The sequence below is a fragment of the Sciurus carolinensis genome, chromosome 5 (genome assembly GCF_902686445.1).
Source record: "Sciurus carolinensis chromosome 5, mSciCar1.2, whole genome shotgun sequence".
NCBI classification, from domain to species: Eukaryota; Metazoa; Chordata; class Mammalia; order Rodentia; family Sciuridae; genus Sciurus; species Sciurus carolinensis.
Window position 1 is genome coordinate 134703402 of NC_062217.1, and position 24699 is coordinate 134728100.

At 31.4% G+C, this 24699-nt stretch overlaps 1 protein-coding gene across 6 annotated transcripts in view; it reads left to right on the top strand.

The window, feature by feature from the left end:
- Ccser2 (coiled-coil serine rich protein 2) overlaps nt 1-24699 on the top strand; it is a 175170-nt gene that overhangs the window by 144981 nt on the left and 5490 nt on the right. For 3 of the 6 annotated variants that reach the window (XM_047553130.1, XM_047553129.1, XM_047553134.1), the window contains 2 exons: nt 1120-1206; nt 6529-6618. In XM_047553130.1, coding sequence (XP_047409086.1) covers nt 1120-1206; nt 6529-6618 — 177 coding nt within the window. Of the gene's footprint in view, nt 1-1119; nt 1207-6528; nt 6619-15580; nt 15711-22024; nt 22065-24699 lie in introns of all 6 variants that reach the window. The other 3 variants (XM_047553132.1, XM_047553131.1, XM_047553133.1) reach the window with 3 other exon arrangements.

Sequence of the window (24699 nt, forward strand, 5' to 3'; positions counted from 1 at the left end):
AAGTGTCTCCTCCATTGTTTGGGATACCTCTGTAATATGTAAAAACTTTTGTAAAATATCCACTTCTGATTTCTTGTAAAAAAGACTGAAGGGTTTTGTTTTGTTTTGTTTTGTTTTGTTTTAAATATGTCTGACAGAGCTGTCATACTCCTCAGTAACAGTGTTATTAAAATTTGCTTACATGTTTTCTTTCTGGAAAGAAATCATCCACGTGTATATTCTAAGTTCTTTGCTTATTATTTTTTTAGCATATATTTCTGAAAAATTGAATGGTGGTACATAAAATGGGCTAACAATAGGTTAATGATATTTGACATTTTGGAAATGTAACCAGATTGCTGCTTGACCTGATGGTAGGTTTCCATTGTTTTGTTTGTTTGTTTTTTGTTTTTAATATTTTTTAGTTATAGATGGACACAGTGCCTTTATTTACCTATTTCTATGTGGTGCTGAGGATTGAACCCAGTGCCTCACATGGGCTAGGTGGGCACATTACCACTGAGCTACAACCCCAGCCCTTGGTTTCCATTTAATAGCATTAAGTATTTCTTATCAATGAAGTTGGTAGGTTGTTTTCTCTTTGATTCAAGCAGTGCCTCTCAGTAAAGTGGCTCCTTGATAAAGAATCTCCCTTGTTGGGCTCGGACACTTTTATCTTTTTGCTGATATTTAAACCAGCCATGAAAGACCTCTTGTGGCTTTAATTATACTAGTTCCTCTGCTTGTTGCACCCTTCTTTTCTCTGACAGATAACTCATCTGCATCCTTTGAAATGTTACCTGAATTAACTGTTTTGTGTGTGATTTATTTTACTGTCTGACTTAAAGGGGATAATGGTATGTTCCTCAGTGTAGTCAGGATCAAATGCTGAAATACCTGAAAGTATTTTGTTTCTGACACCTAATTACTGCTTTGTAAATGTTAGCTGTTGCTTCTATTATTGTTCGTTGTTTACATGTCAGAATCCATTAGACCATGAAATCTTAGAAGTTTTTGTTTGTTTTTTAATAGAAGTTTTCTTTAAATGAAGAAATAGTTCATTATTGGATCTTCATCATTGATTTAGTGCTTCTCGTTAAGGTATTTTAAGAGACTCATCTTAATTTTCTAACATTTCAGAAGGAAGATTTATTAAATGAAATGAAACAACTTAAAGAGGAAATAAAGAAAAAAGATGAAAAAATACAACTATTAGAACATCAACTTGTAAGTATTAGAGTGTAGAATGTAAAGTGGAGACTTTCCAAATTGGACAATATGTGGTTTTTATAAAACAACCAGAATTAGAGTTTGATTCATTTTTGGCCTTCAAAATTACATAATTGCATTATGTTTAGATTATATGTGCTGTAATGAAAATATGTGATTAAATGTTTATCTTAAATATCAAGTATTCTATGTGAAAAATTCTTCCTTGGTCCATTTTCAGTGGCCTCTGTTTCTGGGATTTAAAATGCACCAGTTTACATTCATTTATTGATGTTTTTCAAGAAATAAGTACTAGAAGTTGAGAATGGGACATTTTCTCTCTCCGTTAGCATAATAACACTGGTTATTTAGGCTTACGTATTAGGTTGAAGGAGATTCCAAGATAGTGTTTCTTCTCTATGGATGATGAGTGATCCCTCAGAGTTATGTTTGTAATGTCTCTATACTTTTATAATTGTTAGTAATTTCAAATGTTAGTCCCATATAAAAACAAGATTGATAGTACCTTGAATGCAATTATAATGCAACTTATATAATGTAAAAGACCAGGATAAAAATAACATAATGCATATAAATCAAAACAATCAAATAGAATTATTCATTGGAAGGAAAAAATATATTTTTGTATAACAAAGCAATTCAGCAATATGAAATATTAATCTCTAGGTGTATAAAAGACATAATTGTATTGAACTCTGAGCCACTGAGGTCAGACTACAGAGATCAAAACTCATGAGTAAATAGAACAAACAGATAAGATATTATGATTAAAGGTACAAAAAAAATTTATGAATCTGAATAAAGAATAACCTAATAATGAAAATTGAGGTTTTGCCAAATATTAAAGTAAAAAGAACAATAATAAGACCTAACGTTTATGTTTCAAAGATAAAGACAAGAACCCAGCTAAGTTTCAGAGAAGAAGTCAAAAGACAGTACTCAGATTAACAATCTAACCTCAGTTTTTGCAAAAATTTATTACAGAGTACAAGAAGTTGTTGTGTCTAGTATACTTCAAACAGATTATGCACCTCCTATTTTATATCTAGACATTATTTATACACAGATAAACTTTTATAACTTTAATGTCTTGAAAAATATGTGTCACCCAGTCATCTTTATAGGCTTACGTAGTAATGCATTTCAAATACTTGAGAGAGAAACTGAAAAATAAGAATAAGGAAATAAAGATTAAAATGAATGAACAGTGAAATGGAAATCTTTAGAGAAACTGATTTGACAAATTTCCAAACCTTTTATTAAAGAAAGCTTCGTGCTTTCTTCAATATACAGGTTTACATATCATTTGAATGTTGAAAATTGCTTCAATTGATAAATCTTTGATTTTTATGAAATTAAAATAATTTTTAATTCTAAAAATTATAAATTATTATTGATTTTTGAAAATTTAGATAAATAAGTTTGAAGAAAGAGATAAGGGAAGGAAATCAGAAAGATAAGGGAAAGAAGTCCGAAGTACTGAATTTTTTACTTCTACAAATGTGTACCCCAAGTTATTCTTCATTTTACTTTACTTAAGTTGAAATGTTTGTTACATAGTTAAAGATAATTAATACATTGGAATAATGTACAGAAAATGATGAAATTTAAAAGGGACATAAAAAAAAACCTCAGAACAGCGAAACTTAAGGCAACAGAAATTATACCAAATAAATAATAAATATGCTCATAAGTACAAATGGTCTTACCTCATGAAAAGAGTCTCATTGAGGATTTAAAGCAGAGTCTGGTAACTTGCTTAGTATACAGGAAATTTAGCTAAATTTTTGATATTGATAATGCTGAATATAAAAGACTGTGAGATAGAATAAAATTATTCTCATCTAAAAATGGAGGCTGCAATATTAAAATTAGAAAAATAAATTTAATGATGAAAACATACTTTATCTTGATTTATGATTAATAATGAAACAAATCTTTTTATACTGTTTATTTTTAGTAAAGTATTAATCTCAGTATACATCTTTTAAAAAATGACAGGTCTCTTTTTTTTTATTGTAAACAAATGGGATACATGTTGTTTCTCTGTTTGTACATGGAGTAAAGGCATACCATTTGTGTAATCATAAATTTACATAGGGTAATGTTGTTTGATTCATTCTGTTATTTTTTTCCCTTCCCCCAACCCCTCCCACCCCTCTTTTCCCTCTATACAGTCCTTCCTCCATTCTTGACAGGTCTCTTTATAGTTGAAATTATATTATCATCTTTAAGAAGTTAATAGGAATTTCTTAATGTTTTCTAACATCTACTCCATGTTGTATTTCCCTACTTCTTCCAATAATATCCAGTACGTTGAATTTGTCTAAACTAAAATCCAGTCGAGGATCATGTGTAACCACTGATTATATCTTTTAAATCTCTTTTAATTTAGAACCATTCTTTTTGTTATACTGTAAGACTTGTAAGGAGAAAGAGCCAGTTGTCCTGAACAGTATCTCCACCCTGAACATAACTGTATAAAGATTTCAGAAATATGTAAGAGAATCTCAAAGAAAGAACACAAGAAAAGTGAATGCATTAGTCTTTAGCAACATAAATCGTTGAATTCTGGTGAACTTAGAAATTGTATTTAGTCTGAATCAGCTAAATGTTGTGCATAGTTTTTTTAATAGATTACTCCAGAGACTGATGCATTTAGCTAGAAATTTCCCCTATAAAAACATCAGAATCACATTAACACATTTTCATATTTTAGGGAAATTGTGACCTCTACCATGAGGACTTTGTGAAACTTACTTGACTGTTCCTGTTCTTGAATGTTAGTGTTTTCTCAACATAAATTTAGGTGATTGAGTGGATTCTTTGCTTCTTATTGCAAGCACTGATGCTCTGTGTATTGAATGTCTTACTATTTGAGTTTTAAGGGACTGAGTGTCTCACGCACTACCATCTGTTTGGTAGTAAGGGATTAGAAGTCATTCAGAAAAATTACAATAGTATAACGTGGTTTAGTTATGAAACTTGTTGAAATCAAGAACATTTATAAACTCCAAGTAGAGATAGGAAATGGTATATTTCATATTTTCAAAGTTAATGTATCCTTCTATTTACATTTCTTTATCTTTTTCTTTCTTTATATCTCTAAATAGCTTTAAGAAATAGGATAAAAAGTCCTTAACAGAGCCATAAAGAGGAATTAGAGAACTTTTCTTAGCTCCAATATTAATCAGCTGAATGACAACCAGTTTCCATTACTTCTGTAGCACTTAGTTGGAATGCGAAGGTTTTTCTTGTTACTTGCATGGACCCCTTCCATTTCTAGTCTTCTGTACTTCTTTTGTTTTTGAAAAATATGTATTCAACTCTAACCTATGTTTGCATGAAGATTTTCAGAAGCATGTAATGACAATATGAAGTGTTGAATTCATATTTTATGTGAAATATGCTGATGTAAAATCAGATTGCAATGCTCTGAGAATTTAACAGAAATGTTTGACTGTTTAAGCCTAATTTTAAAATGCCAAGAATGCCAGTTTATTTTCGCCTCAGTACATGAGTTAAATAGTAGATAATTTAGATTGTTCATTGAATTTTCAGAATAATCTTGTGAAATTGCTAATGTAGAATTTTCTTTATGGAGACATAGAAAGTAGAACTCAGGTTAAGTGGACTAACAGTATCATTTAAAAACCATGATAGATCTAGATTCATATCTAGCTTTGAAATTTGATAGCCATGTTCTCTTAAGGAAGTTATATAATCTCTCCTAAACCTTATCTGTAAGTGGGAATAATAGAAGTAGTATAGACCACATAGGTTTGTGATTATTTAATTAACTACATATGTAAACTACCTAATGCCTGACCCGTGGGTGTATAATAAAGAGTAATTCTTGCCAAATGACTTGCCCCAAACTACTCAGCATAAATCAATGCATATCTTATGGTGTTTTAAGTACCAGTAAAAGCCCCCAACTAAAAGTGGCTTTAAAAAAAATAATAACATTTGTGAACTCAAATAACAAAAGAAAGTGTGTGGGTCCCATCCCTTTCCATGGTTGTTTATTGGTCATTTGGTTAATAATGAAGTCTAGGTTGGTTTTTCCGGAGTCCTCTTGTCTGCCCCTTCATGGTTACAAGATTTATACAGGAACTCTTCGTGTCACTCTCTCACATAATAATACCCAGTTGTGGGTAAAGGCCTGTTTTCTCTAGTGTACCTATTTTTAAAAGCAGGAAACACTTTCTCAGAAATACCCCCAGGCTTTTCTTGTGTTTTATTGGCTAGATTTTGGTTATTTGTTCCTTCCTATAAGCATAGAGAAAATGGACTAACTATTTTGGTTCATACTTATCAAGATCTGGCTCTTTGGAGCAAGAGATAGGGCACATGACTATGAATAAGGGATCTCACAGAAGGTGAGCCTCTGAACTCAAATGAAGATCTTTCAGCAATAAATGAAGAGGCAGATGGAGAGGGAATTATTTAGGTGGTCATTTTATATCTGTTGAAATGTCACTAAAAACTAGGCTTTCCAAATTATCGAAAATTTAATATTTGCCAAATATTATTTCTCATGTGTTAGTCCATAAACCACAGAAAGGATATTTCTGGAATTGCTGTTGTCAAGGTGAATTAAGTTATGTACTTGCATTACAACAAGTGTTTTATATTGTATTGTCTTTTCTTTTATTTACATATCTGCCAGATATTTTAAAAGTTAAGTTCTATTATAGTGAATTTTATACATTTGTTTCAATGATTATCCCATTTTTTTGTAATGGAATAAAAGTGTGTTCTACAGAAATTTTTGTTCTTAATGGGTTATTTTGTATAAGGAAATTGGAATGATCTGATTGCAATTAAAAATATTTTAATATTGATAAATATTTTTAAAGTAGAAACAATTTTACCTTAATACAGTAACATAGAATTTCTTAGGTTTTCCTAGGAGAAAGTGTATTTACTTTGAATGAAATTGTTTAACAAATAATGGTAGTAAAGGGCAAATTGTCATTATCATCTTTTCATTTATTTTTTATTTTGATAATAATTTGAGAGACCTAAAAATACACAATAGGTATGTCCTGTCATGTAAGTGAGTGCTTTAAGTGGAATCACATAGAGAATTCATTTGTGAATTGAGAGCGTCAGAGGATCTTGTCACAGGGTAAAATCCTTTAAAATATTTCAGTGCAGTAAAGACATTACATCATTAAGGGGCTTTATAGCACAGTAAATATGAATAGACAGTCTGACATGTGGACCATTGATATTTAATATCCTGTAGAGTGATTACTTGTTTGTGTGTATATGCAGAATTAAACCATTGTAAAAATTTTTGGTTTTGTTCAGGCAACCCGGTGTAACTGCCACCAAAAAGCTAAAGAGGAAAAATGCACATATGCTGATAAATATACCCAAACACCCTGGAGAAGAATTCCTGTAAGTGACATGCTCTTAACCTTCTCTCATATCATTTGCTATTTTGATGTGTTTTTTTCCCCCTGTTCTTTTTTACTCTAATCACTAATAATTTTGAATCTGCCATGGCTAAAATTGTTTTTCTTAGGTAAGTATTTTCTTGTCTCTTAGTTGTTTATGTGCTTTCTAAAGCTTCTCTTGTGTGTCCTATATAAGCGAATGTGCATTTAATAGCTTTTCCATTCTGCATATTGTAGCTCATTTATTTGAGTGTCTATTCTATTTTCATTGCATGTTTTTATGAGAGTATTTTTACCTGCCCTGAAATAAAAAAGAAGTCTAATATGCAGTTAATTTATTTAAGCAGCATATGACACTTCGAAGATATATGATGTAACATATTCCTTTTGTTGTTGTTGTTCTTGGAATTTTCACAGTTTATTATTGTAATTACTGAAAAAATACTGTATTAGGAAATTTAATGCATGAAGATATAAATAGTATAAGTGAGGTTTTAGACAGAGTTAGGATCTAGTTTCTTCTTAATAACCAGAAGTAACCATCTCTTCCTTATTTGTTATTTTTCAAAAATGTTATATGTCAAAACACATTTGTTGCTATAAATACCCTGACCATCCTTAAACTTAGTTGAGGATATTCCTGAGGCAGAAAATTATCATATGACTATCAGTCATCATTATCCTCTGTATAGTACCAGATAATAGACATTTCTTATTAATAGAACACCTGATAAACCTGCCTTGACTTTTATTTTACCTTATATTTAGCAGCAGAGTCCTAGTAACACAAGTGAATAGGGATAGATAATGGTTAATGTAATCAACAATTCAATTTAGAATTCTTGACTGTGGGCCTTTAAAGTTTATAAAATAGTTATTTTCTTTTCATCTAATAAGTAATTATTTTGTGTGCTCTGTATAAGGTTTAATGGAGGAATTATTTTATTTGGCAAAAGTTTGGTAATCAACTCTTGTTCTAGATATTAAGTTCTTAAAGTAGAATTGGGGAATTGGGGAAGGAAATACACAGATAAATAGGTATTACTCTATTTATAAGCACTTTTTTAAAGGAACTAGTGATACACAGATTCAAACTACTGTACGTTCTATGATGGCAGAAGACTGGTAATGTCTTATTGGTAATGTCTTAATGTCCTTGGAAGAATCAAGGAGCTTGGGGAAGAAGGTGAAGGTGGCATTTGAATCATAGAAAGTAAAAGATGCTATGAGGTTAAGATGATGTATTTATTTAATGTCAAATGATGTGGAAACAGCTGTTTGGAGGCAATTGCAAAAATAAGATTGTGCCTCTTACTTCTAAATAGAAATTTGGTCTTTCTAGGTTTCTCCAGTTACCCCAAAGAGGTGTTTATATCTTTAGACCATGTTACTGAATAGATTGGCAATTCCATTACACATGAGAAGTTCCCTTTTTACCATTTTCATGGAAGTCCTTCATATTATTCTCCCAGCTCCCTCAACCCCTGGCTTGAGTTCTGCAAACTGGATATTAGTCAACCTCCTCACTAGACAAAAGTAACTGGTGTACAATAAACCTATTACTTTGGGTAATATATTCCCTTGTTAATTTTACCATGATCTTGGATGAAATGAAGGCCAGTTTTCCAAATTAATACCCCTAACAAACCCAGGCTTCAGCTTTCTCTATTATCTATTATTGTAAAGAATCACCTGGCTAAATACCTTTGTTTTGTCTATGGATAATATAACAGAATTCAGGAAGATTAAATGACCTATTAAAGATTCTATAGTAAGTAAATTGCTGAACTAGTACTATAATTTAGGACTCCCAACTGCTGGTCCAAGATTCCTGTCATAAAAGCATACTGAGGAGCCTTAGAGGGTGAGGTTTTACAAATTAAAATGGTAGAAATATCTTTGGCAAAAGGAATAGTATAAATAAAAGCAAAGAGGTGGAAAGGGATAGTTAGGCAATAGTAAGTACAGAGATATATGTTTAAGGAAATAACGGAATTTAGTGTTAAATCTTATTTTAGTATAGAATGGAAAATTTTAATCCAGGAATTACTGTAAATGTAGTTTTACTGACTTTTATTTATTTTAGTAAGTAAATAGCCAAATAAAAACAATATTTACTGAAATAGTAATTTTTAAATACTAAATATTGAGTTTATCCTGATTTTTCTTCTGCTCTTTGGGCTGCATTTGGAAACCATGAACTACAATTATGAGAATTTTCTTTTTTTCTTAAAAAGTTATACTTTAAATGCTCTTTCTTTAGCAATTACCCAGCATATTTACATAAGATTTTGGTGATGGAGATATGGAGATGCAGTGTGATTCTTCTTTGGCAACTCTTAGTTTGTTAAGCAGTAATTTTTGGAATAAAAACATGTTATTTAAAAGTCCCCAAGCTTAGTAAAACTAAAAATGATTTTGATCTGCTAAATGTTTAAGAAGGTACCAAGTTATAATCTTCACCCTTTGTTATAATTTCTTAGGAAATCTAAATGTGCTTCTCAGCATTGTCTTAGTCATTTGATTATAAAACCTATGCCAGATGAAGGATATGTGAGAATTTCCTCTGAACATTTTCTATACATGAAGGAAGAACACTGGCTGCAATAAAAGATGGAAAGGATTGATGAAGGAGAGAGGGTTGCTGCTTGTAGGACTTGTTGGCAGCCATTTAGGAGGTAGAAAGAAATATGAGGAAACAATAAGACACCTGTCAGAACTTGCTGGAGGAAGGAGAGTGACTTGCTGCCACTGGCAACATAACAATAGAAATTTAGATGTATTGAGTGCAATGTAAATTTTCATCATAGATTTGTTCAAAGGAATTTTGGTACTCCCTAATGACTACAGATTAGATCTCTAAAGTGGAAAATAGGAAAGAAACAAAGCTTTAGAACAGAGGAAAGGAAAAAAATCTGACTTTCACTTACTCATTGAGCAGACATTTGTGTATTCCTTAGAGCCAGGCACTATGGGAATGTAAGTGTGAAGAAAATATAGGCCCAGCCCTCAAGATGTTTATAGAAACCTCTAGTATGCCTAAATCGTATTAGTCTCATTCTTTTCCTATATGAAGAAGCTAAGACTAAGAAATGACTTGTTCAAGTACTTGAACAACTTGCATGCAACAGTGTTATGTGAAAAGCCAGATTTTCAAACTTGTGGGTAGCATCTTATTTCCCTTCCTTTTCAGTAGCTGCAGGAGGTGAGGTTAAAAGGAACAGAGAGAACAAGGTCATAGCTCTGGGAAGGAAGGACTGAATCTTGATATCAGTGAGAGATCACAGTAAGGACTTCCCTGAGAGAGAAAATCTGGTGACCTGTGTGCTAGAGATCTTAGCATTCTATTGTAATGATCCATACAAACATTTTTGTAATATCTAAAATTCCTGGGAGAAAAGTGTTTGTGGTTGAGAAGACATAGTTTTAGTAAGAGGGTAAAAGAAAAATCTCCCACCAAATCCAATCTAATTTTAGTAGCAAAACAATTTATTGACAAAGTAGTTTGTATATCATTTTCTCAATGGAAAAAAACGATCAACTTCAATGTCTTTTCTTAAAGAAATGAAAACACTGGCTTGCCTTACTGTGAAAACTTAGTGTAAGAATTAACAAACTATTATTAGTATGGGTGCGAAAAGGTGCCTAGCAATTAAAACTCAGAATGTGCAATTGGATCTAGTACTATTTTTTTTCTCACATTTTAAGAACTATTATATATATCAAAGAGACAAGGAAAAATTATTTATATGCATTTCTAAATACTCTTTTGGAATTAGTTTCTAGTTCTGGATCAAAAATTAGTCCATATGATAGATATACACATGTAATTTATATCAATTCAACAGTAGACATATGGTAAATATTATAAACAATCATTTGTGTTTAGAGTAGGGTTCTCACGCCTCAGGTTTATTGAGTCAGTTATATTTCCATTATAACTTTATAAAGAGAAAAGATAAAATCAGAAAACTATTACAGATCCATCACAAAAACAATGTTATGTTTATAATGTCCAGAGGAGAAATAGTTTACTTGGTTCCTAGCAATTGTGATACTTTCACAGAAGAAAGGGTGAGAAGCCCTTCTTTTTATTTTTCTTCCTTAGGATATAGAATGGCACACTAACTAAAAGAAATAGGGTAGCCCAAAGATATTTCTTATGAGTAATTTGTCTTAAATCCTTTTTCTTTTAGATGATATACTTTTGTTGTTTATTTATAGACTGTTGTTTATTTGCACTAGTGCTTAGTTTTTATGTGCAAAAAATTTCCTAATTTTAAACATAAATGTGCCTTTTTTTCTCCATTTGGAGAGTTGTCATATTTATATACATGTTTAATAAATATTCATATTTGGAGATGCAACAAGGAAATTAATAGATTTATTTCTTTGTCAGGGTTTGTATATTCACTATTACTTGTATTCACTAAAAATATTTTAAGTGACAAATACATACACATTGGTGTTTAAACAATATGTATGGTCTGGTTACACAATTGTTTTTCAGTTGTGTAATATTTAGTCAGTGAAAGAAACTGGCTATTGAGTATACCTTGTAACACTTAGTTTTATAAATGTTGACAGGAATACTGGTGCTGCAGATACATTGCATTGTCTTGCAGGATTTATGACAATACAACAAAAATTTCTTTTATACTGAACGTATGTCTTTTATAAAAACTGCAAAATTTATGCAGAATGTATGTCTTTTATACTTTTTTTTAAATAGTAGCACTCATTTCACAGTTTAATTTGAAATCAATAACTGAAAAAAACAAATGTTTTTCAAGGCTAGGAACAAATTAAATGTGGATATTATAGCAGTTGAACGATCTCTCTGTCCGTAAATTTAAGCTTATCTAAATTTGTATCCTCCAATACCAAACACCACAACTTTCAAAGGCATTTTTGAAGCTTTATGTATGCATAAAATAAACACTTTGTACTGTATTAGATAACAGTGGGTAGAATAAAAAATGTAGAATTTAATTTGCTGACTTACTCATTGATGGTTTAGCAGGACAGAGAGAAATTTTACTATTAGAATTTACTATTAGGTAGCAGTCAGTGAAAGGTAATTCTATTGTGCTTTCTAAGCAATAACATGATCAAACATCTTTTTGGAAGAAATTAATCAGCTTTGATAAGAGGTAATATAATAGATAGTAAAAGTTACTCCTATTTTAATATGTGCTCACAGTGACAATTTATTAAGTCTCTATTTGTGGGAAAATTCTGATGTATTCTTTTTTTAGGTAGTTTTAAAACATTTCTACAGATGCTTTAGAAAAAGAAATTGTCAAATGTTATCATTGCTCAGGGTGCTTACGTGATAATAGTACTAAGACTTTTTTCCCTTTAGGGAATGTCTCTTTAGTGTTTTATGCTCAGAGGCTTCCTTCAAAAAGTTATAATAGGACTGGGGGTGTAGCTCAGTGATAGAGCTTTCCTTAGCATGTGCAAGGCCCTGGGTTTGATTCCCAGCATAGCTAAATAAATAAATAACTTGCATTAATATTTCTGATAGAGTATAAAATAACACCATTTCTCTTACACAGTCCCCAAATTTCTAAATAAATATAGCTGTCCTCATTCATTCAGAACAGTGGAATGTCAGTGTGCTTCAGCCAAACCCACCATGAACACACCTATTCAACAAGTTGAGTGCAGTGCTTGTTTACAATCCTATTTTATTTTGAGTAAAGATATGGTATGTCTCATCTTCTACTTTAAAATACTTACATTGATATGTATAAAATGAATTTGTGTAGTGTGCATATAATGAAATCATGATTTACTCTGCCAGTCTTTTAATTGCTATTTTTCAACCCTTTATATTTCATGTTGTTATTTGATATATTAGGGTGTATATCTGTCATATTATTCTTTTGTGTTTGTTTTGTTTCTTCTCTTTTATTTTTCTTGCTTTTCTATGTGTTGTTTGTACCTTTTTTTTTTTTTTTGCAGAATTTCAGTTTCATCTATATAGTATTCTGTGTGTATCTCATAGGTCTTTGGTCGCTTTAGGCATTGCATTATATATACATAATATAGTCTGTTTATAAACATAATTCCTTAATTCCTTTTAAGTCTCCTCTTCACCATTTCTAAGTGTCTTAAAAATAGTTTTTATACATATTTTAAGAACTACAAAGACAGTGTCATAGTCAGGCAAAGATAGAAGACCCAATTATCCTATTCTAATAGAAAGAGGCTCTGGGACTGCTCTGTAGTGGTAGGGAGATTCTTATGTATAAATTTATGCATGGCTGGGCTGCCTCTTTCCTGTTCCTTTGACTAGAACCTTTTGTTTGTGTTCATTGACGTTTCTGGGTGCTAACTTCTCTATCACCCAGTTTAGGATACATTAGACAGAAAGAAAACCCAGGAACTCCCTAGTATGTTTTTCTTCAGGTCCCATGCTTCTTAGCTGGACCTCTTTTTTCTCTCTACCTTTCAGAGATTTGTGTTTGTTTTATAGTGTTCAGGATTTTTAGCAGTATTTAAAGCAGAAAAAGAAAGAAATATGTCTACTCCATCTTCTCCTACATCTGAAATTCCCTTTTCTGTGGAGAGCTCAAAATATTTGTAAAATAAGTGTCGTCATAATTGTTCTAGGTAAAATTAGATAAAACCTTTAGGAAATAATTTGAAATGGCCTAAGGAGAGTAGATAGGATTTTGAAAGATGGGTAGGGAATGTGGAAGAAGGCATTTTTAATGATCAGAAATTAATTACTTTTTTTGCTTTTCCAGGCATAAGCTCAGGTGGCTTATGCCTAGAAAACAACTATCCAGTCAGCTAATAGATGGGTGCCCCTTGGCAGTGGCAGGCAGAACTGTTTATGTATTTATTTCACAAGATTGTCTTTCCCTCCTTCTCACACTTAGACCTATCCCTGAGACTATGATTTATTGGTCTTAGAGAAATAAAGGTAGTATCATTGTTTTTCATATTTCTTAGGTGATTGTAATGTATGACCTGGATTGACAGATATGACAGCTCCATCTCTAGATAAACGTAGTAACTTAATTCAGTTTAAATCAGTAGTTATTTAGAATCTGCTGTGTGCTGAGGTGTGTTAGGCTAGAAAAGATATGATGTTTACTATCTTTTAAAAGTCCTGTGAAGTTTCAGATACTGTAATCAGATACTGAAATTATTTCATGAATTAATGATTTAACAGGAGAGATAATTTAATACAGAGCTTTGTTGTTTAAAATGCTTAATCTATAGTAGAATCAAAGACAGCAATGTCTCTGCAGTGGGGATCGGGACAGATAATGTGAATAACTACGTCAGAAGAACTAAACGTGAGAGTTCTTAGAGATGAACCATTCTAATCCTGGCATAAGAAAAATAAGGAAACAGGTTCAGAGATTAGTGACTTAATCTTAAGATTACATGAATTTTGAGAGATACAAGGAAAAGCATAGGACCCTGATTCCAGGTTGGTGCTATCCTGCAAACTTTAAGAGGTAACTTCTTTGATGAAGAAATCTATGACTGTGTTGTAAGCATATCTTGATGTCTCTTTCTGAAAGTTTCTTTATTCAGTACAGTGGTTAGAAACATGGTCCTGGCAAAATTTGTAAAGAGGATTTGTTTGAGGACATATTTTGTATGAAACCTTTGAACCCGAAACAGTAAAATAGAGTTGTACCAGGTAATACCTATGAAGAGCACTCTTAAATATTTTCTATGCTATTTTTGTAAATATCTATGGTTAAGTTAGTGAAGGAAGAACATTAATTTCAAAAGACAGTATCTGAATTTACTAGAATATTCCAAAGACTATTAATCCTGTTTTCCTTCATGTAACTTTTTTTCCCTTTCATCAGTATAGAAAAATAAGTTTTGTTTTTATTTTATATTGAGCAGCATAGGCTTACTCCTAGATTTAAAGAAATGTATGATTATACCTTATTGAGCAAAAGAATTTTGATGGAGAGAAAAAAAAATTATTTGAAGCAATGTTCATGAAACCTATAAACACCAATAAATTAGATTAATAATTTTCTAATACAATATTTCTTAAAAAAAATTCTGTGTAACATTAACTGTTTTGAAAAATGCACCTGCTTTCTTTTGCAAATTTAAGTCTGATGATTTACAAGCTGTTTTCCTTGATAATATTTTAGGGGTGTTTTTTATAGTTTTATTTATGAATATCTTTTGATCAGTGAGGAGACTAGGTATAACACATGAAAACCCAATCTGGTTCTGTTTGTGTGACATTGAACAGTTATTTTCTTCCATAAAGACCCAGTTTTATTTGGAAAGTGAGGAAATTAAGAAAGTGACATTGCAGATGTATTCTGATTCTTATAATCAGTGATTAAAGTTAAGAAGCTACAAGTTACTCAGGTTAAAATGCATGTGTGTATAACCTGGGGTCTGAATATCATGTTCTTTATAAAGGATTTAGTATCATAACATTCTGAGTGTTTTTTAATGCTATGTTGGTTCTGCTGACTTCAGCTAATGTTACTTATTTTTTACTTTCTAATTCTCTGAAAACCTGTCTTAAAAAGAAATAATTTTTTTTCTGTGGTAATTTTTTGATTGCCTAATTCATAAATTAATGCATTATCTATTTGTTAATACCTAAACTCTATATCCCCTAACTTACTTCCTTTTTTATAAAAGACTAGAATCTGCTACTTTAAAGAGATATGTAATGATTAATGTAATGTATACCCAAAAGACATAATTTCTTGTATGTTAACGGTAAATATTAGAGAAAAATAATTTTTTCATTAAAATTTTGAAAAATAATTTGGATTGTTAAATATTTTTAGTAATTTGAGCTGCCTGTGTTTAAAAAAGTGAAATCTGTCTTCTCATTAACACTATTGCTTTGTGTTATTTAAAAAATCAAAAAGTATGACTTTGGTTTCTCTATTTTTCAGTTCCCTTTTTTTATTATACCTCCCTACCCCATCTCTTTCTCTGTACAGGGTGGGTATTCTCCCTCCTTCTCTCCTTGGCAGGGCTCCTTCCAGGTGATCCCACGGACTGTTCCACCGCACCGCAGACAGAGTGAGTCTGTGTCTCTCACTCCTATCCTGCTCTGGCTTCCCCTTCATGGTATTTCCCTTCTGCATGATCTTCCTTCCCCAGTACCTCCGTTTCCCATCCTGAGTGATCTGCAGGCATATGCTAAATAAGCACTGTGATCTCTTAACATTTCTTTTTACTGCATGTAAATGGACTTGTACATTAATGACCTCTTGAAAGCTATCTGAGGTAAATTTCATTCTAATGCTGTTTAAACCTATTGCCAGTGACCCTAGACCTATTGACATGCATCTGTCTTTAAATACATTTTCCTTTTTCCAAGTTCTTGTGATATGTAATTAAAGATAGTTTTTATTTAGTGATTTTTAAAATGTGCACACTATCCTCAATGATTTGATGGACAGATGCATACTGTTTAGGGAGCAGGCGTACTAGACCATTGCACATTTCTTTAAATATTTCCTAATCAAAGGCTTCAATTGTGTTTCAGTATCATCTAAATACCTTTTCAGTTGTATTTCCAAGGTTTTTTTTTTTTTTTAATAACAACTAATATGTCCTTATCAGCTGCTTTACAGCACAGAAGAAATGGCTTTTGAATATGCATGGTTTACTAACATTTCTAATGAATACTTAGTCATTGTCTAACTTTAAAATTTTTGTGTTAAGTCTACTTTCTAAAACAGTGTTTATTATTTTTCTATTATATACCTGGTAAGTTGGTTATATTTTATCTTTTGAAAAGTCACCCAAAAAGGCTAATATTAATGAAAAATTTGTATTGTCAGTCACTTTTTTTGCCTTCTCCATGGATTTTCCCTGATTTGTGATTCATATCAATTTTTCATTAATTATCTTAAAGTATCAAAGGCCCAAAAGGGAAATCTAAAGCAATTAGTATGTGATCTACTTCAAAAAATTTTATTTCTTGAATTTATCAAAATTAGCAGGTGTCAACATGAATTTCAAACAAGATGTGAAATTTATTTGGGGGCCTCCCCTTCCCTTCTGTACTTTTGTTTTAATGAAAACTAGGGAGTTTGTGTAGCCTTCTATATCAAGTTCATTAATTTTGTGGAAGCAATGAGAAGAATAATAATCAGTTATCTTTATAAACTTTCCGTTTTGCTTCTCTTGTCTTCAAATAGTTGCATTCTTTTCTCTTCCATTTAAAGAATCTAGTATATGAGGAATCATACTAAATTGTAAGGGAACTGTTCTCAAATTTCAGTGGGCAGCTATAACAAATAATAATGTAGTCTTAGGCTTATGCCAGTAATGTGCATGGTTTGACAGTTTTAGCTCAGAACAATCCACCTACCTTTGGTCTTATTGAAGACCCTTTTTATCCCCGTTCCTTTGTCTCCACTCCCACCCCACCCTGGATCTTCTCCCTTCTCCTTCCCTCCAGCTAGAATATGGAATTAAAGTTTAAAGTTAAATATTCTGTATCATAAGTAGAATTTTAGATTTATTTACTAGTTTCTTGACTTGTAAAGCTTTTGAATTTTCTTATCCTTTCCTTGAATTATTAGCCCTCCATTTTTAAGTGTTTTTTGTTTGTTTAGCTCTTCAGAGCTATCTTTTTCATTTTTATTTATGAGAAGCATTTCTGTAACACTACCTTCAGATTTATCTGTTTTATTTTCCTGACTCAAACCTCCTTCTTTGCATGTCCAGGTTAGCAAGAAGAAAGTTAATTCTGCAGAGTTTGGATGGATGTATTATCCATGTAGGGATGTAGATATGGAAATATGTACATACATACACACACATACATGGAAGTCTTTTCCTGAAAAAGTTCTCATGCCCTGCACAGCTAAGAGAACTGGTCTAGGGATTGATCTTTGATACTTCCAAGACCCTGTTTGTGGAAAGTAGTAATCAGAGGATTTGTTCTTACCTTTTTGATAACTCTTACTGGGCTTGACAATTTTAAACTGCTATACTCTTTTGGATTAACCTTGAGATCATCTGAAGCAGTTCATTAACAAAGTCGATTTTTAGTGATAAAATAAATATAGAAGAGAAATTTACGGAATTATAGGAGTAAAAAATCCAGTGTTTTCCAGAGGTTTTTAGAATAGATCTCACCTTTTGTTATTCTGTGAGATAATATTTATATTCACATTTAGTCAGTATGTTGTTCCTAGTGCCTATCTTTGCGAAGTCAAATGTGTAATGGAAGATAGTTGAGAGATTTTTCATTCATTGTAATCTATTTCATTAGACAATTCATTCTAATGCTTTCTTGAGTACACTACATTCATCTCGGTGCAGAAACCAGATAGTCTTCAGTAAGGTCAATCTGGTTTTTCTTGTTTTTTAAATCATGAAAACAGACCTTTCTGTATAAAAAGATAGCCACTTTTAAATATGCAGAAATGAAATAAAGTTTATAAGGAATATTTAGCACTACTTGCTCCAGAAAGCTTTACTGGCCAGGAATGTTCCTGTTGAATTTAAGAATATCAGTAGGAAAATGGAGATAGATGGAAGTTCCTAGTTTGTGGGCTTTTTTCTTTTTTATTTCTCTAGAAATTTTAACTTAAATTTATTTTCACTTAATTTACTAGTATCTATTTTATGATGTTTATCTTCTGATTTTAAATTAAATTTTTTCCAAGTTAACAGAAAATAATCTACATTTAGACATAGAGCTCTTTCCTGCTGTCAGTACGGTTTTCAGCTTTTGTCCAGATTCATTTAACTGGCATTGATTTAGTCTTTCTACTCTAATTTCCAACTGTATGAAATGGGGAATGATGTATAACCTACCTCATAGTAGGAAAATTTAATTAAAAATTTACTTTTGACTAGTAGAAAGACTTAATGTTAATTCCAGATAGAATTTCTTGCCAGAGCATATCCTTATGAAAGCATATTCTGAAAGAATACCTATTTCTTACTTACCTAAGCTTAACGTGGCTTAGATGGGAAGAGGCAAAAAATGATTTTAAAACAATAAAACTTGCCTCGCATGCACAAGGCCCTGGGTTCAATCCCCAGCACCGCAAAAATAAATAAATAAATAAAATAAAACTCATATAAATGTATTGATGCATATCTTAACTGCCTGGCAGTTTCTTGATGTAATGCTGCCTTATCTTTAAATTTATATTGTGATAAAATTATATTCACCATAATTATATTAAGAATTGCAGATTTATTTTGTCTTGTATTCTCCTCCTCTTGTAACCTTCAGGAAATACTTTACAAACCATTTTTGACAAGTGATTCTAAATTCATTTTATGTCACCACCATTACGTATTTATTGGATGAAAGTGTATTTACAACCCACTATATTTGTATATATTTGAAATTTGATAAAAGATCAATGAAATAGTACTTTCTCTTAGGACATGATATCCTAATATTTTCTCCTCTGTTCTATTTAATTTTTTGAAAATGATGTTAGCAATCTGTATATAGGAAAAGCATTGGTCTGTTTTGCCCAGATAAGTCTGAGCATTTAGATGTTATTGCACCATATTCAAATATAAAGGAAGAAGCTTAGATAACTTAATACGCATAAATTTTGTGTATCTGATCATAGTAAAGCTTTCTTATTTATGTAGAAACATCTTTATTTTTAAATGGTACCTCCTAAGGATTAAGTCTATGCCAGGAAAATTTTTTATTATTGGAAAATAGAGTAGCTTAAGTAACTGATGAGCCCTGTATAAGAACTAGTTATTCAACCAAATAATAATCTTGAATTCTCACTTGTCATTGAACTGCTTGTTCTCCACCATACTTTCTCAAGTTTTCCTTAGTTTTTTATTTGTTCTTTCAGTCCTTGTTGGCTGGAGAATTGTTCTTTTAAGGAGTCCATATCCTCTGGTTAATCTTTGTAAGAATTATTTAAAAATCATATTCTCAAATTATTCATGTAGAAAACTATAATGTAAATATTTTAAAATTAGGTGTATATTTAAGAAAGGGCAAAAGACTAATATTGAGTGATTATAATGGTTCTTAATGTGTTAAGTACTTTTCTGGGTATTTTATTTAAATTATCACTTGATTTTTATGATAACTCAGAGTCAAAGCAATTATACTAATTTATAATATGGAAAATGTAAGCAAATAAATCAGAATAATGTAGTAGTTTGCACAGGTTAAGTGAACAAACCAGAATAAATTCCATTCTATATCTAGAGCCTAAACCTTATATATTCATTGTATATACTATAACCCTTTCTTTAAAATTAAATTTTCCCTATATATAATATAATTCTGTGACTCAGTATGGAGGAATTAAAAGAACAGACAAATTTTGATTTATTTCCTTCAAGTCTTTTTTATTCTGTTTTATAAAGTTAGAATCTTATGTATTTGCAATTTTTTTGTTTTGCTTTTATACATAGTATCATTATGTAAACATTTTTCACCCAGTAAATATTTCTTGAAATCTTTGTTCGATGGGTGATAATGCATTATTATATGGATATACTTTAACTTAATCTTTTCCTGTTGTTTGACATTGATGTTGTTTCTAGTTACCATGATATTATTGCAAAGCAATCTACTTTGTATGTAAATCACTGTGAGCACATTTTCTTAAGTAAATTTCTTGTACATTTTTTGATTATAGGGTATGTACTCTATATTGGTACTAATGTGTGTTGCTGTCAAACATGCTCATAAGGTGTAAGTTTACATGGTTCAATTTGATTGACTCTAGCATGTAACTGTAATCAATATTGCATGTAAAGATAGCTTCAGCCTTAGTGCTTTAAGTAGAAATAAACTGTGACTTTTCACAAAATATTTTTAAATGAAATGAAAACTTAGATAAGTTGGTAGAAAATGAATTAATTCAATTTTAGCTGATTTCAAATGTCACCAGTATATAACCATTGATTAATTGACTATAAAAGTGTACCTAATTCATGGTCCAGTAGGCCCTCCCATAACCTAGTCACATATTAGTTTCTTTCAATACCTGCAATTATGGGAGAGACAACAGTTAATGTTCCTGTGTTTCTTTATCAAGCTTTTTATAATAATTGGTTATGAAGATTATGGGATTGTTTCTTTAGCCAGTATTTGTTGCTGTCCACAGTACTTTCAGTATCCTTTTCTGGATGTACCATGCATATTGGTTATACCAGTGGAATTGTATTATTATGATACTATTTAAAATAGTTTTTTTTTTTCTTTTGGCCCCTGAACTACTCTACATCTGAGAGGTAGATTCTGATGGATTTTGTATTTTTGTATCTTTAATATATAGATCCATTAAATTAGCCATGTCACTCTTATGCATCTGTAGTAAATACTTTTCTTTTTTTTTAATGGTACCAGGGTTTGAACCCAGAAGCACTTAACCATTGAACCATATCCCCAGGCCTTGTTTAAAAAAATATTTTATTTAGAGACAGCATCTCACTGAGTTGCTTTGAGCCTTGCTAAGTTGCTGAGGCTAGCTTTAAACATAGATTCTTCTTGCCTTAGCCTCTTAAGCTGCTGGGATTACAGGCGTGAGCCACCATGCCTGGCCTGTAGTAAATACTTTTAAGTCACTCTTAATCATTGATACTTTTTTAAAGCAGTTAATTGGTTATCAACTTAGAAAAGCCATTTAACTCCTTATTTCTGAATTTATAAATAATTTATGTTTATCAATCCATTATCCTCTAAGTTTTCTGAGCTGTAGAGGCATCATTGTGAGATCTAGAAGAATAAGAGGGTTCCTGGTTTCCAGAAAAAATAGAAGACACAACTGGCTTTGTGTGAACTCTAGAGCAAAAATCTTTGGATGTTGTTATACTAGGGACCTAGTTAAATCTTCCATCTCCACAGTGATATGGAATATGTAGTTTATGTAATATATGACTTCATATTTACATTAAGATTACATTATACCTTTAATGATCTTTAGTGCAGTAGCAGTAATAAAAGTAAACTAACAAATACTGAAGTTTATTTAGTTCTATAATCTATAAGAAATTCTAAAACTATTTTTGTTATAATTTCTACTTTCTTTAAGAGGAATTAGCTGGGACCAAACCTTTTTAGTTATTTGGAGTATAAATATTAACTTGTGTCAAAATTCGCTTCGATATTTTGTTTGGTAAGATTCAGGTGATTCCTTATAAATGTGAGAAGTTTTACATGTACCTGTCTATGGACATGAATATGTGTACTCACATGCAAACCACTTTAGTAAGAAGGTATAAATCCCTTTAAGAAATGTTTTTTATCAGATCCATTTATCTTACATAAAATAATAAATAATGACTAGAAAAACAACAATAGCAAAGTGAATACCTTTGGCTGCTACCCAGTCACAGCAATCCTTGGTGTTGTGTGTGGTCTCTGACACCATTGTCCTGTCTTTTTCTTGTCTCTGCTCTCCCATTGTGCCATTGGCAAGGAGTTGAGAAGTTAGTCCATTACTTCTCTGACAAAGCGTGGTACAGTACAATTTCAGATTTTTTTCCTACCACCTCCCTCATAGTCACTTTTTTTTTTTTTTTTGCTTTTGTTTTTTTCCGGTTTGCATGATGCATGTCAGAGCCTGCATGAGATTACAGGCATGTTACAGATGGCTCCATTTCCATCTTCCTTTTAACTTTTAAAGTGTATTTAATAATAATTACAATAAACTCATATATATCCAGAAAATAATTTTAGGTAATTCCTATGTGTGTTACACAGTAGCATTTTACACTTTAGTACATTTGCTGATTTCTGCTTTGCACACTGTGGCATATTTTTGCTCAATCAGAACTTGACATTTATAGCTGCCTTCTTTTTGCTAGTGATCCCAGAACAAGAATGCTTACAAAACCTGAGAATTTTTCCTTAAGCTTATACTAGAAATCTGTGAGGCAATATAAAACAGTAAAGGTGAAGAATTTTTCTCAGTGGTGAGTGCTGATATACCTTTTCTCAATATTCAGTATGTCTCCATGGAATCACTGTGGAACTACCTCTTTCCAGAAATACTGTTTCACAATGTGGCTTGAGTTTGATGTCTGAGACTTATCTTGAGTAGGTGAAATCAGCAAAGAAGAAAACAGGGTATTATCTAGGAAAGTTAGTAAACTGAATGATGGTATTGAATTTGTCTTCAGATTCTTAAATATATTAAAACTTTGAATAATTATCTGGCTATATTGATGTTCTGAAAGCCTGTGAACTCATCAAAACTTGAAATAACATAGAATAACAAAGTTTTAGTGCTGCCTTTTAATTCTCTGATGGTTCAGATTTCAGCTTTGCCATTTGCTAAAGTGTGAAATTTGGATATGTTACTCAACTTCTTTAAACCTCAGTTTACTCATTTCAAAAGTAGGAAGACAATACCTTCTACTTATAGTCTCATGAGAGTTAGAAACTATGCATACAGATTTGGAGTTTGAATTGCTACCCTTGGGAAGAAGGGAACCATTTTCTTTCAGAGCACAGAGAATAACATTTTTCAAGTATTTGTAATGTGCCAGACATAGTATTAAGCACTTTCTGTGTATGTTATTGTCTATTTTTTACAATAATTCTAATAGATATATAATGGTATTATCCTCACTTTATAAATTATGAAATTCCATTTCAGGGCAGTGAAATCATTTGCCCAATATCTCACCAGTAGTAAGGGATAGAATCAGGACTTAAACAGATCAGTCTGACTCCACAAGCTAAGTAATTCAGTTCTATGTTGGACTGGCTCCTCATAGATCCATGTGAGAGTTCTCTTTAAACTTCCAAGTGCTTTGCAGTCCTGGCTCCAGTTAATCATTTCTAGGAAGGCAGTAAAGGAATCATGTTTTATGTCATATTGGATATACCTGCTGTTGTAGAAACCTCATATTTTATAGCAACTAATTTATTATTGTCCTTCTAAAGAACTTGCTTTCCCACCACCCAAACACTAAGTTACATTTTGATCCATAGCTTGAATTCATCATTATTATACTTTTAATAATCATAGGTGACATTTATTGAGCACTTACTGTATGTTAGTTATGCTGTTTCACATGTGCAGTCATATTTAATTGTTAGAATTAGAAATAGAAAAGAAGTAGTGTTCCCTTCCTACTTGGTCCAGAAATGCCTAGTCTTCAGATCAAAAAATTTTGATGACTAAGTCTGTAAGTCAATATGACAGGTATTTGTGTTCTAATTAACATGTACTTAATCTTTTTTTTCTAGTCTGATAAACATGAATTAAGTTAATTCCAAATTTATTGGGGAAAAAATATTTTTTCTATTATCAGGTATCTTTTTAATCATTAATGTTCCATCACTGACCTTTTTGTAAAGTGTTATTTGATGATTTACAACCAAAGAAATAGTTGTTGGCCATATGGCTAACATTCATTCATTTACTTATTCATTTTTCTAGCAAGTATAAATTTAATCCATGCTATGGGCCAAAACAAAAAAAATCAGAGTTTTCTTTCTTTCTTGTCTACTTGGCAAAATCCTACTCACCCTTTAAAAACTCAGTATAGATAGTTTACAATTTGAGGATGCCTTTTGTGTCATTTCCAGTCAGGCATATTACTTTATTGTTCCCATATTATGTATGCTTGAGACAGGGTTTCATCATTTGTTTACCTTACCATTTCTTTCAGGAGGCCCATCAAGCACAAGAACTACATCATGTTCAGTTTCAGATTTTCCCACACCTAGTATAGTACCTAGTACATAATAGACATTTAAAAAATGAATAGTCTTTAATAGTCCTACCTCATTTACATGAGGATATGGGATCTTTATAGTTAGATTCATCCAAAAGATGTGTGAGTGTACCTTTTATGACCATAGAAGCAGTAGTAGATGTGCACAAGATGAACTGTTAATATTTTGCCTTTATATGAGTATTTAGAATTAGGGAAATTGTAGTATAAACACCAACCCCATCAAAACACTTCTCTTTTGCTTGCTAGAGGTTAGGGGTAGCTTGCCTGCAGGTGATTAATGTCAACTCAGTCCTTAGTGGGTAACCACTTCCACAGAGTCTTTTATATATTAGGAGCAAGTTGTCTCCTTAGTCTTACATTATAGTCATTTCTTATTCTGCTTGAAAAAGACTTTCTTGCTTCA